This window comes from Mobula birostris, chromosome 4 (genome assembly GCF_030028105.1).
Source record: "Mobula birostris isolate sMobBir1 chromosome 4, sMobBir1.hap1, whole genome shotgun sequence".
Classification (NCBI taxonomy): Eukaryota; Metazoa; Chordata; class Chondrichthyes; order Myliobatiformes; family Myliobatidae; genus Mobula; species Mobula birostris.
The window spans coordinates 40,257,425-40,271,167 of record NC_092373.1 but is presented as its reverse complement, the minus strand read 5'-3'; the positions used below and the strand labels follow the sequence as shown (position 1 = coordinate 40,271,167).

At 35.3% G+C, this 13,743-nt stretch overlaps 1 protein-coding gene across 2 annotated transcripts in view; it reads left to right on the top strand.

The window, feature by feature from the left end:
• dcun1d1 (DCN1, defective in cullin neddylation 1, domain containing 1 (S. cerevisiae)) overlaps positions 1-11,005 on the top strand; it is a 73,122-nt gene extending 62,117 nt beyond the window's left edge. For both annotated transcript variants that reach the window (XM_072255217.1, XM_072255218.1), the window contains exons 5-7: positions 2,345-2,427; positions 7,532-7,628; positions 8,385-11,005. In XM_072255217.1, coding sequence (XP_072111318.1) covers positions 2,345-2,427; positions 7,532-7,628; positions 8,385-8,464 — 260 coding nt within the window. In that variant the 3' untranslated portion in view covers positions 8,465-11,005. The remainder of the gene's footprint in view (positions 1-2,344; positions 2,428-7,531; positions 7,629-8,384) is intronic.
• The last annotated feature ends 2,738 nt before the right edge of the window (positions 11,006-13,743 follow it).

The window sequence follows — 13,743 nt, the reverse complement described above, 5'->3', positions numbered from 1 at the left end:
TCTATGACTGCCTCATTCTCCCTTATGAGTCGAAGGTCATCCAGCTGCTGCTCCAGATTCCTTATGCGGTCTTCCATATCGTTCAGCCGTATGCACTTCTGGCAGATGTGACTGTGGGAGAGGGGCGTTCCTCCAAGACTGCCACATCTCACATGAGAGGCACATCACCATCTCAGGAGGCATTGTAAAGCTTAACTGGGAGCAAGCTGGTCTTCCGCCCCTTCTTGTCAAAGCCTCTTGAGTCAAAGCTCCACTCCTTCACTGGCTCACTCACTCACTGACCGCTCCACTTGAGATACCTGTCTATTTATTTAGTTGAGCTTTTCAAACTGCTTGGTCACCTGACCTCAATTGCCCAGTCAGCTGCTTTCTGCACATACTGAGTTATTCAAATCTTGATTGACTTGATTGCATAGTCCAACTGCCAAAATTGCCAGAACCTCTTGAGTCAAAGCCTCAAAGCTCCAGTCCTTCACTGGCCCACTCACTCACTGACAACTTTCCAGAAAAAATGAACCTAATGTACAATTTTTTCATGAATTAACAATAAAATAAGATTGAAGACTTGAGTTAGACTGATAACATACAGTTTCTAGCAGCTTAACGTTATAGTCCAAAACAATTTACAAACTTAGTGCCTGGGTTGCAAAGAATAATTATGACCTGAAGTAAGTTGAAGACTTGGATGTGATGTAGAAAAAGTAGCGGGAAATGTAAATTAAATGTGGCCTGAATACGTGAATGCTCAATATACCAACATGTGTATTAGAACCTTAATCATGTCAAAAAGGATCTAGTGCTTTTTCGGTGTATATGACGAATAAACTCTTCTAGGGCTTCCAGTTGGGTACAGGTATCGATTATAACCGTTTTGATGATAAGCTGCCATCTTCATCAGGGATGATCCCTAGGCATGTCTAGTCCGGTGGTATTTATAGCCCTGTTATCTGGCCCTCCTCATTGGTTTAGTCCTCATCCAATTAGGTTTCTGCTGCCCCACCTTGTTTACAATCAAATTCCAGTTCTGACTTGGAGCAAGACCTTTGTCTCGGTTGAAATTCATTTCCTCTAGTATATCTTAATGGCTTCCTTCAGGCAGCCCAAAAAGCCATCGGCACGGTGCAGTAATATTGTGCCGTCAAAGTTAATCCTGTGGCCATTCCAAATGCAATGTTCTGCTACTGCTGATTTTTCCGGGTAACCCAAATGGATACACACCTGTATTCCAAACTTTCCTGTAAGACCAGAGGAAAAAAGACTTTAACAAAGCCAAAGGTCTTGCACTAAGTAAGAATTGGAGTTCGATAGTATAGCAGAAGCCTCATTGGATGAGGACTAACCAGTCAGGAGGGATGGACAATGGGGATATAAATACCACAGGACTAGACATGCCCAGGCATTATCCCTGACAAAGATTTTGTCCTCAACATTGTTTAAAATCGATACCTGTACCTGACTGAAAGCTTCAGAAGAGTTTATTCTTTAAACTTGTCATTGTATTTTGGTAACAAAACTTCCAGTTAGTGTAAAAGATAAGAGAGTACTTGTATTAAGCAGCTGCTTCATCTCAAAAGATTTTCATAGAGAGGAGATGTAGTTATGAGTTGGAAAACAAAAGCCAATCTCTTATTTAATTGTTAATGTTAGTAAAGCAACATGGCAAAATTAAACACAAATGGAACTTTCAAGTACATAGCCATAAAGGCAGAGACTAGATCGCTATTGAAACTTTCCTCTTTCTGCTAATGAACATTTTCAGTGGTTAATATTCTATTTTATTCGGCCATTTCCATTTGATTTTATGATAATTGATGTTTTGACATTTGGTGTAATGTGTCTTCACTCACCCATGCCTCTTTGGTTTGGGTTGTGTCGTATTAGGTTCATACTGAATTGCTTTGTAATTTTTTATTCTGAAGGAAAATGTATATTTAAAAAAATCAAGCATCTCCCTTCATAACATTGAGGTTAAAGGGGCCATCAAGTCATGTGTGATTTCTTGCAAAATACTTGGCTTTAATCAAATACTTAATGAAAACAGTATTACCTGTGTGTCTGTGGGGCAGGTTGGGGTTTTAGCCACCATTATTACATTTTAAAATAACTTGCTATATCTGCAGGCATTTTTCCACTGATCGGAATGTTGAGACGACTGCTTCAGATTCTCCTATTTTTCTATCCCTTCTGATAAACTATAATTAAAATAACTGCACCAAATTAAGGAAAATGTGTACAAGAATGAAAATAAAATAGCTGTAACACAATGTACAACTTTCAACTTTGGGTGTGGTTATTTAAAATTTCCAGTAGCTACTGAAGATGTATTGAATATTTTTTTTTCCAGATTTAGAAATGGCAATTGCTTACTGGAATTTAGTACTTGCTGGGCGATTCAAATTCTTAGATCTATGGAATAAATTTTTATTGGTAAGTACAAGTATCTATGTTTCCAGCCTGATTCTGATTTGTTTGTATTTGAAAGTTGATGTTTCTCTGGGAAAATCCTGAAGTAGTTAAATGTAGTTTATGTGGTGTAGCTATCAGGCTGCAGTCAAAATACCAGAGCTCAGTTGTCTCATTTGTGCCTTTCCTGGCTCTCTAAAAGTTATCTAATTTTAACAATTCCCCTACCTACTGCATTTAAGTTCTTCCTTTTTAAAACATTTATTCGCTTCCCTTGGTCAGTAATTATTGATTTTGCTTATTCATTAATTTTTTAATGTCCTAAAGATGCTCTGTGTTAATAGAATTTGGCCTAACTTTGCCCTATAGTCATGAGTTTAAAATTCTTTATTTTGCTTATTGGCACACTGACTAGTAGGAAAATTGTTGTTTTACTTGTTAAAAAATGTCCTTATCCTACATGATATCCCTTTGTGTATAATTTAATTTCTTAACCCTTGCCTACCTGTCATTTAGTAATTTTATGTCGTGTTGAATATAAAATCTCATTTTGTACATGGAAGCCAATTATGCTGACCATTTTAATCTCATATCCCCTGAGTACTCTATTTCCTACTCTTATGTCAAAACCTGCTGGATAAGTAACTAATTAATGAAAATTACCCCTAGTGAAGGTGGTGATAGGAGATGTAGAAACAGATTTAAGAAACCTGAAGGAGCTGCACCTGTTGCGTACTACTGCCTTGTGTGAAAGGACAAGCAATTCAGTGTTGGCCCCTGGTGTTAAATCCAAATGGGCATGAGATACGATTGTTAAATGAAGCAGGAAACCAGAAGATTAGAAGCAGTTTAGATTTCAGCAAAGGAGGGTTTAAACCAAAAAAAAACTAGCACAAATTAGAATGAAAGTAAACTTGCGGGGAATATAAAAGTGCATCATAAAAGCTTCTATAAATGTATGGGAAGATAACAATTAGTAAAGACTGCAGCTTCCCTGCAGTCAGAAGTGGGAGAAAATTTCTATCCAGTTCTGTGAAGACAGAACCAAACGAACCTACCAGAATGATAGAGAACAAAAAGTCCAATGAGCCAAGGAACTAACAGAAGTTAGTATTAGAAAGAAAATAGTGCTGAGAATATTGGTCCCTGAAGGCAATAAATCCCAGAGGTAAATAATTTGCATGCTAGAGCACTGAAGGAGGCAGCCATATTCATAGTGTTTGCATTTGTTACTATTTTTCAACTGCTATAGATTATGATATTGTTCTTGCAGATTGATGTTTAGTGAAACATAATCTTGCCATTTAAAAGTGAGAATTTTTTTAGATATCTACAAATTAGAGACTTTCTAAGATCTCAATTATGCACATTTCCTATAAGCTCAGATAAGAACTTACTAGACTAGGTGTAATTTTTAATTGGACACCTTTTTATAATGGTTCAATATCTAATATTTATGGTATGATACTGGAGACGAGGAATGTTCCTTTTGACAAAATTAAGGATCTCTGGGAACAAGACCTACAGATATCAATATCTGAGGAAACCTGGAATGAAATTTTTAAACTGGTTAATAAGTCATTGCTATGTACTCGCCATTTCTTCATACAATTTAAGGTGGTACATAGAGTCTATATGACTAAAGATAAGCTATCTTGTTTTTATTCGGATATATCTCCCTACTGTGACAGATGTAATAATGGAGAAGCTTCATTAATTCATATGTTTTGGACTTGTCCATGTCTTGAAAAATATTGGAAGGAAGTTTTCAAACTTTTTCTTTACTTTTCAAAGTCAATTTGAAGCCTAATTCTCTGATGGCCCTATTCGGTATTGTTGCAGGACAAGGTATCAAGTTGAAGACATCAGATTTACATATTTTAGCCCTTAGCACTCTTATAGCTAGGAGGGCGCTTTTGTTTAAATGGAAAGATGTTTCTCCTCCTACTCATGCTCAATGGTTATGCTATGTTATGTCATGCTTAGATTTAGAGAAGATTCGTTGTTCAATTTCTGAATCTTGTCAAGACGTTTTGTGGTGACCCTTTCTGAACTATTTTCAAAACTTTCAAAACCCTCAATTCATTGTTTAAATTTAGATGCTATCATTAATTTTTATTATACGAGAAGGTATTTTACCTTTTTTCCCTCCTTAATAAACAGCTTCGGTCTTCGTAGGGGTTAGTTTTTGTAATAAAATTGTAATAGATTAGTATATTTCAATATAACCTTGACTAACCAACATGAATACGGGGTCATGAGATTGTTATTATGAATAGATATAATGTAATTGGTAGTTGTTTTTTTTTTGACCTTTATATATACTTTCTTGTACTCTGTATTCTTTTATGTAGAAACTAATAAAAATATTGAAAGAGAAAAGTGAGAATAATTGGGTAACTAGAGTGCCAAGCCTAACATTAACAATATACAGAAAGCTGTAATAACAGGAGAATTGTAAAATATCAGTGGGTTTCGACAATGTTAAACTAGATTTCTGAAAAGGAAATTTTGTTTGGCAAACATACTTGGGAGTGTAATTGTAGAATAGGAGAGAGAACCAACAGATCTGACAGTAACCAGGCCTGGGTTGACAGTTGGCAAGTATTATTTGCACTACATAAGTGCAAGACAATGACAATATCTAAAAAGAGAAAATCTATCTATAATCCCCTGACAATCAATAATGAACTGAATTTCCCACTATCAATAGCCTGAGAGTTACAGATGCACCTGGAATTCACTACCTGAGAGATTGGTTGAAGCTGGATTATTGACAGCATTTAAGAAGTGTATTATATAAACTCATGAATTAGAAAATTATAGAACAGATGCTGGGCAACAGGGTTAGTATGGAAGGGTGCCCACTGGTTGGCATGAATGTGATGGGTTGAATGGCCTGTTTCTGAGCTGTGTAATTCTATGATTCTTTAAAGATAAAGATTAGCTTTATTTGTCACATGCACATCAACAATACACTGAAATGCATCATTTTTGTGTCAATGATCAACATAGTCTGATTGTGCAGGGGGAAGCCCACGAGTGTTGCCACACTTCTGATCCAACATAGCACATCTGCAACTCACTAACCCTAACTATAGGTCTTTGGAATGTGGGAGGAAACCTGAGCACTCAGCGGAATCCCATGCAGTCATGAGAATGTACAAACACCTTACAGATGGTGGCAGGAATTGAACCTTGATTGATGATCGCTGGTGCTGTAAAGTGATGTGCTAACTATTACGCTACCTTGCTGGCTAAACTGTTGATGTACGCTCAGTGACCACTATTAGTTACACCGTCTCAATATGCAAATACCTAATCAGTTAATCACGTGGCAACGACTGAGTGCATAAAAACATGCAGACATGGCCAAGAACTTCAGTTGTTCAGAATGGAGGAAGGAATGTGATTTAAGTGATTTTGGACTGTGGAATTGATTGTTGGTGCCCAATGGGCTGGTTTGAATATCTCAGAAACTGCTGATCTCCTGGGATTTTCATGCACAATAATCTTCAGCATTTACAGAGATTGGTGTGGAAAAACAAACAAAAAAAATCCAGTGAGTGTCAGTTCTGTGGATGAAATTGCCTTGTTGGAGAGGTCAGAGAAGAATGGCCAGTTGACAAGGTAACGGCAAGTCAAATAATCACACATTACAACAGTGATGTGCAGAATAGCATCTAAATGCACAACATATCAAACTTTGAAGTGGCTGGGCTACAGCAGCAAAAGACAGCAAACATGCCTCCCATACTAGGCACTGAGTGTAGATCGTGAATAGTGGGGTCTTGAGTACCAATACCTGCAGTACCAGAATTATTAGTTTGTCAACCTGAGAAGGATGTGTTTATTCTTACTCTGCTTTATAAATGCAGTAGTGTATTAACATCTTCTAATTCTATGAATTCTAACTTTGATTAATGTCATGGGACCTTATTTCAAAGATTTCTAAGAATCTTATTGTACCTCAGACACTGGTTCTTCATCTATTCTTCTAATCGCATCCTCAAAAAGCTTCAATTCATTAATCAGCCTTTATTTTCCTTTCATAAGTTTAAGGTAAATGCCTAATTATATTATTTTCTAAATGTCTTGGTATAATGCTTGTGATCAAAGATCTCTGCATTTTCTCAACTGTTGATACCAGAGTAACAGGTTAATAGGTCCCTATTTTCTCGCACTTTCTGAAATGGTGTGGCCTTATTGCCATCAAATCTGCAGAGACCATTCCAAAATCTAAAAATCTTGAACATGCTTCTTTGGATTTATCAGTTTATGAGCTCATTTTCTTTCCTCTTGCTCTGGATGCCTGGCTCTCTAATATTTAGGGCAGTTTGTCTTGCATGAAATGGATATTAAGCATTTATTTAATTCCTCTGGCAAAACAACCATAAATTCAAACCTACTCAAAAAGAAATGGTATAATATTAAGTTGATCTGCACTCTCCTCTTATGATGCTGGTTTATGCGTACACTTATTTGCTCCACACTTTTGTCTATTCAAAATGTATTCTGCTGTAAACATTTTGACTTCATGGTTCATTGATCATAAATTAAAACTAGTTTTGAATTAATTTCACTCTCATTTTTAAACTAAATATCCTTACAAATTAGAACTCGGGATTAGTACTGAAACACTGTATTGTTCCTTCCAGTTTGTGAGATGGCTTCATTGCTAACTGATAGTTTGTAGTTAACATCATTCAGAGAGGTTTGGGTGGTGGCAAATTTATTCTTGTTGTAAAATGAATATATCCATTCTGTCAAAAAATAGTGTATGTGAAGTCTTGCACATAACTGCAAAATTAAAAGTAACCCTGGTGTAAATTGATACTGTATATTCTGATATACTGTCCTTAATGTATTGTGGCGGTCTCACTGAAATTGTAGATCAAAGTCGTACAGCACTGAAATGTACCTTTCACCAACTGTAACAATTGACCACCAAGCACCCTTCTACACTTTTGATAAGAGCTACAGTGTTTTTATTTTTTTTTCCAGATAATTAGGATTAGATTAGCCTGCTAAAGCTTTTGATAAATTGCAGAAAATTATTTTTGTAAATGTAACCTGATTGTGTTTAAAGACTTAATGCAATAAAAAAAAATGTTTCATTTGCCTGCAGGAACATCATAAAAGATCAATACCTAAAGACACCTGGAACCTTCTGTTAGACTTCAGCTGTATGATTGCTGATGACATGTCCAATTATGATGAAGAAGGTATGCATGTATGGGAGAAAGACTCAATGGTATTTCTTTAAGCTGCTTTGAGCTATGTGCTTATGACTCACTCGGTATTAAATCCATTTAATTTTTTAATTTGTGATTTGTGCAGAGTATTACTTGAGAGGTAAATGCCCACAGTAAGATGAGCGCTTTGATTTTAAATACCAAGGGTAACTAGCTTAAACATAATTTTTAAAAAAAGGCTAGTGAATGTTTCAGCAAATTGTATGACGCAAGAACTTTAAGCTTAGTTTCGCTTGTGTTAGTAAAAGCTGCTGAACTTTTAGAAGCCTACTACATTAATTACTTTATAGTGAACTCTGGGTTCATTCATTTAACTCTGGTTTAAGTTTAATCATTCAAAGGCCATACATGATTCAATGGCATAGTTGTTTAATTTAAGAGAAGTGAATTTTGTTCATCTAAATATATTCTTAACAAATCAGAGTCAAACAAACTAGACGTGCCAGAATTTATCTGGAGCGCCTGCAGGGAAAATCAGCTTTTATATTATGCAAGGATTGACTGTAATGCATAAAATTGCATCCTGCATCTAACTTGTGCAGTAGCTGATCTGTGAGTGCTTCCTATCATGGGCTGGTGAAAGCTCCATTTCCTTGATGTACAAGTCACTATACTCAGAATATGTGTTCGGTAGACGTTTCCATTAAATAGTCATATTAGATGAAGAAAAATTTGTTTCTTTGAAAGGATGGAAAAATACAAATGCAATTTTTTGATGTGTTTCAGGAGCATGGCCAGTCCTTATTGATGACTTTGTGGAATTTGCACGACCACAAATCACTGGGACAAAAAGTACAACTGTGTAGCATTGGGAGCCTTGTTGCAGAATGTACATGATGTGTACAGAATGAAAAATACAGCAAATAATGCACAGTCATTTCACAATTAGTTACTAAAAATGCAGATCAATGGATTGAAGTGAAGATCAAACCTTTCATTCTATCTGGAGGATTGTTAACACCAAAAAGGACTTTTCTTCAATCATATCGTATTCATTTAATGGTGGTTTGGGCTTCTGTCTTAGTCAGGACCTCTATGTAATTTCATCAACAATGAGTGTGAGTTCCGTCTGTATACTCTTTGGGATCCTGTACCATTCATCTTTTATCCGTTTGGAGGACTTTTCTGAAAGGATAATTTTATAGTGCTTTTCGACATCGAGCACATTGCTGCCTTCAGTTAGGAACTGAACAGCATGCTTGGACACAGGAAATCCGTATTTGAAATGGAATCAATTCAACCTTAGTACTATTTAAATTATGTAAGCAGGCAGTTAAATCATCACAGAATCTTGCTTTAGCTAATCTTTGGCCATTTTGTGTTCTATGGCAGACTTCTTGTCATAAAGTCTTATTTTTCTATGAAGACTACATCATACTATGCCAATGTACCAAATTTGGTCCTGTTCCATAATGAACATGGAATTAGAATGGTGCAGTTGTACAACTGAGATCTGTGGTAAATACTGTTTGTTTTTTTTTTTGACAAAAATAAAGTTACTCTTCCATTCCCCTTCCAATGCACTGCTTCCCTTTCCAGCTGATGTATTTTCTTAGGTTGTGTTTAATCCAAGAAGCATCTTGTCACCATTCTGATACTGAATTTTGCAATCTTAAATTTTGCCTTCTGATGTTTGCCCTGAAAGGTATTTCCGGTTTCCTTTCCAGCTGCAAAATACTCAAACTATTGCTGAATTAGGTTTTGACTAAATGACTAAGTTGTTGACTGAGAAACTAAAATTGCTCTGCTCTTTTCAACTTGAGCAGGCCTTTGCCACATTTCACCTAAAGGAAAATAAGTGGTTGACCTTACCTTTTTTATATACAATAAAATTAATGGAAACGTGACTAGAAATACCTCCGTCTTTTCGTTGGTGTTTGGAGCCATTTATTTTTCAAAGTCAAGTTAAAAATGGTCTATATTTAAAATTAAAGACAATTATTGTACACCTGCTTTGATTTTGCATCCCAGCTCAGTTCATTATTTTAACTTGACATTTATTCAGAGAGTAAGAAAGAATTGGAAATCTGTTGGTGTGAGATGGACTTTGATGCTTGTGTGCTTAGCTTGGTTTTATTACTCCCTGCATGGAGTGAGCTGTAAATTAGAGGATCATGAAATGTTTTAAAGAAAACTAATCTCTAAGGTCAATGTTGAGGTGAGCCTTTTATGTTGTTACATTTGCTTAAAACATGTGGAGTAGTCCATTTATGTAGCTATCAAAATCTGCTTATTGTAAATGGCTCCCATGTTTGTAGAATGCATTATTCAGGTGTAGAATGCATTATTCAGGTAAAATCTGAGAACTTTAGGATATTATAATGAGGATATATATCCAAAATATGAATTTCATAATTGGGCCTTCAAAAGAAATGTCCTATACCAATTTTATTTGGGATTTAAAATCATTTAATAAACTTTAAATGTTCTTATGTTAAATGGCCATCTGATGCACTTGACTTAGATTCAGTTTCAACATACCTCTATGAATCCTGAACTTGTGTTACATCGGTTTCTTTCATTTATGATATTAGTGATTGCAAATTTGCTACCTGCCCAATTAAGTTTTGACTTCACCCACTTAATTAATCCAAGTTAAAATTATCAATCAGTCTTGATGACTAAATGCACTTAAGTAGTGGGGGGGAAAAATGTGTTGATTTTGATGCAAATTGTGGAATGCCTAAATGCAGCTCTTATTTGAGCAGTTATGTTGTAAACCTAATGATTCAATTAGTACATTTCTGAGGCTGTTTTTTGAAACTGAACTTTTTTTATATTACTTTACCTCAGTACTGATAGACCAGAGAATCACTTTTTAAAATAAACTTCATTAACTTTTCATTCACTAAATCATAATGTAAAGACATGTAAGTGATTATTGAAAGCTGGTCATTTTAGAAAATCAATTTAATTTTAATTTGGAAATTATACTTCCAATAATTTTCTTTTGAAATTGCATGGTACATTTCAAAGTGCAGTTCTACTGATTTTATTGCAGTGACACTAAGCAGATGGAGCCAATCCTTATCAAGATATGTATATGAAATATAGAAAATGCAGTTTTGTTGTGCAGGTTTCTCTAATTTGGTGTTTATATTGTGCAAACATAATGTATTTGAGTACTGTATAAACTACGGAGTGAGTTGGAACTCCAGTCATTTGCACATGAGATCAGAAGATTCGTAAAATGGCTAAGTAGTTAAAATGAAGTTGTAAAAACAATGTAAACTAAGTAAATTTTGCAGCTGTTAAGCATTGATTTTTGGTTATCGCTCAAATTTAGGTACTTCTAATGCCAATATAGTCTTTTAAATCAAGACATTAAAAATAAATCACTATTTAAAGTGGTAGATTTGGTTTCTTACTCACCATTGCAGTCCACTTGCCTGCTTTCAGCATGCACTTCGGCTTTGGAGAAACTCAGCATACCTGCATAATTGATTTACATGAAGTACACATGTATTCAAATAACAGTCCAAACTTCTGCGTGTGCAACAAAACTGGAAATGAACACAGCTAAGGTAATTAATGGCCACATTTTATTATTTGTGTTTTAGTTGTGAGACTTCATAAAGTCACAATTGCAGTGTGGATTTCTTCTTCACAATGCCAATTAGTAGTCGTTAATATTGAGTATTTTCTTCAGTACGTGCAAATCTTCCTTCTATAGCATCTTTTATGCACATATTTACCTGAGACATCTCATGGGGAGTTAAGTTGCATCCCTCTGGAATGCCCTACTGCTGAAGAAATGTCAATTTTAATTTTAATATTGGTCCAAACAAAGCAACGTGCATGGAGGGGAGCAAGTTGCTTGGTGAATTGTTGGTGAGTAACTAATGGTGCAATTTTAAACAGGATTTAGTTTTGCTCTCAGGTTGAAGTGGTTGCCCTAAAACTTCATTCACTGCTATTTGTATGCATGGCTGAACATTTCTTTGTTACGTCTTTTAAATGGTCCTCCAGCTTTCGACTCAAAATGGAGATGTTTTGTAGTTTGAAGCTTCTCACATGCCTTGTGGGAAAACTGCGTGCAAGATTTTTGGGAATATTTTTCAAATAAACGAGGAAGGTACTTGTACATATATAATTACATTCTTGCATGCCAGGCCTTGTTTGGAGAAAATGCACTTAGGCCTTCTTTGGTGTGTTCTAAAAATGAGTCTGATCCTTGAAACTATAGAATGAAATTTAAAAAAACAAATTAAGTAACTGTACATTTTAAATTAGTTGATAGCCTTGGGAAGACAGATTTGTAATTAGTAAACATTTATTTCTATTTTGTTTCCCCATGCTACATCAATACCCAGCAGAGAGTAGGCAGTGGATCTTCCAGATCTTCTCAGGTTCTTAAATTTTCTATTAATACATTAACTTAGCTTAAAAGTTTTGGTCGTCCCCATTTACGAACTCTTTAGTAACCATGCTTAGTGTGACATATGTAGGAATTTGTGAGTATGTTTTATGCCTCTCCATTCTAATATTCAATCCCCCCTAGTTGCCCATTAAGATGGCACTTTGGTTGTTCATTAGTACTGTTCTCTGCATTTGTAAACAGTCCTGGTGTAACTAACTATTGCACTGAGCCATTTGTGGTGATTCGAGCTTGCTCCAAAGCTGTTAACTAGCTTGGAATGTAATGTCCTTCTGTAAATGGAAATCTCATTTTAAGTTACTAAAATGATACACAATGATCAATGATGGCTTAAAACTGCCATAGAACCGGTTTTGCTGTTGAAGGGATTAACGTTCCTCCTTCTGATTCAGTTGTAACTTTAATGCATTATCTCAAGATGATGAGATCTGAATTTTGGACTTTAAAAAAAAATCTCCCTATTAGTTTTCTCATTAGATGATTAAAGTATCTTTCTATAGATGCAAACAATAAAAGTAACTATATTTAAAGAAACACTTGTCCCTGTTGACCCATTAAAGAATCACCTGCAGTGTTTATGTAGTGTGCCAAAACCATTGTCTTTTGTTGCTTGGCATTGAATAAACCAACATGGTTTGGTGTATTTTTGTCCTGTTTGGCCACATCCTTGAATATGTTAAGGCCTGAAAATGGCCTATCTGTTCCTTTTGTAGTATTTAAGGAATGTAGAGAATGGAACACTTGTTCAAGTTGAACAATTGTTAACTATGAAGTCTCCATGGTTATGGGACAGGGAAACAGTATTGTAATTCAGGCCTAATATATAGTGCTTTGTACGTATTGCAATTCTGTACACTTGTAGGTAGCATATTTTAGAGTATTGAGAGCGTGTTTAGGAAGAGCTTGTTTAAATGATTGTCATGTAAATTATGTAAAATTATCTCTATGGGCAAATGTATTGTAAATTAAACATGATGAAAATCTACAGGGTCCACTGAAAAATGCCAATAAAAGGGTTTTAAAACAACTGACTTGAAGTATCTAGTTGCCTGTTTACTATGAATTTAAAATACTCTTAAAATTCATTTTTATCATATGTTACTTTTAAGCTAAAAGCCCAAAATAGGTCATTGTGGCCATTTGCTTTACCTGACTGTTCTCTTATTTCTAATCACTTCCCTGCTTCATTTTTTGCATATTTATTTTCTGTAAGTCTTGATTAGTGTAGGAATAGTGTTTATTTAGGATCAATAAGATTTACTTTTTCTTTCCATAATTTTCAAAACTAGCTCCAATAAATTTGTTTCTTGAATGCTTCAGTGAATTGCTCTAGTAACTTTTTCCAGGTTACTCAGTCATGCTTTAGGGAGGTAAAGTAGTTTTGTTGCTTTGCTTTGAATTTTAAATGTGCTCCTTGATTGTGAGTCATACGGCTGAAACTATTTTATAAATTCCTCATCATCATCATCACAAACACTTCAATTGGATCACGTCAGTCATTTTTCCAAGGAAGCATGCTGAACATATCTATTTCACTGGAGATCAACTTCCTGATGTCAGGCATCAGTTTGCTTTTATTCTCCAAGGCAGTGATGCACTTTCTGTAAATGGTTACCAAGATGCTTTCTCACTGAGAACTTGCTCAACAGTCCAACAAAATTTCACTTGCTGGGCTAATATTGTACAATAATTTGCCATTTTTGTGTC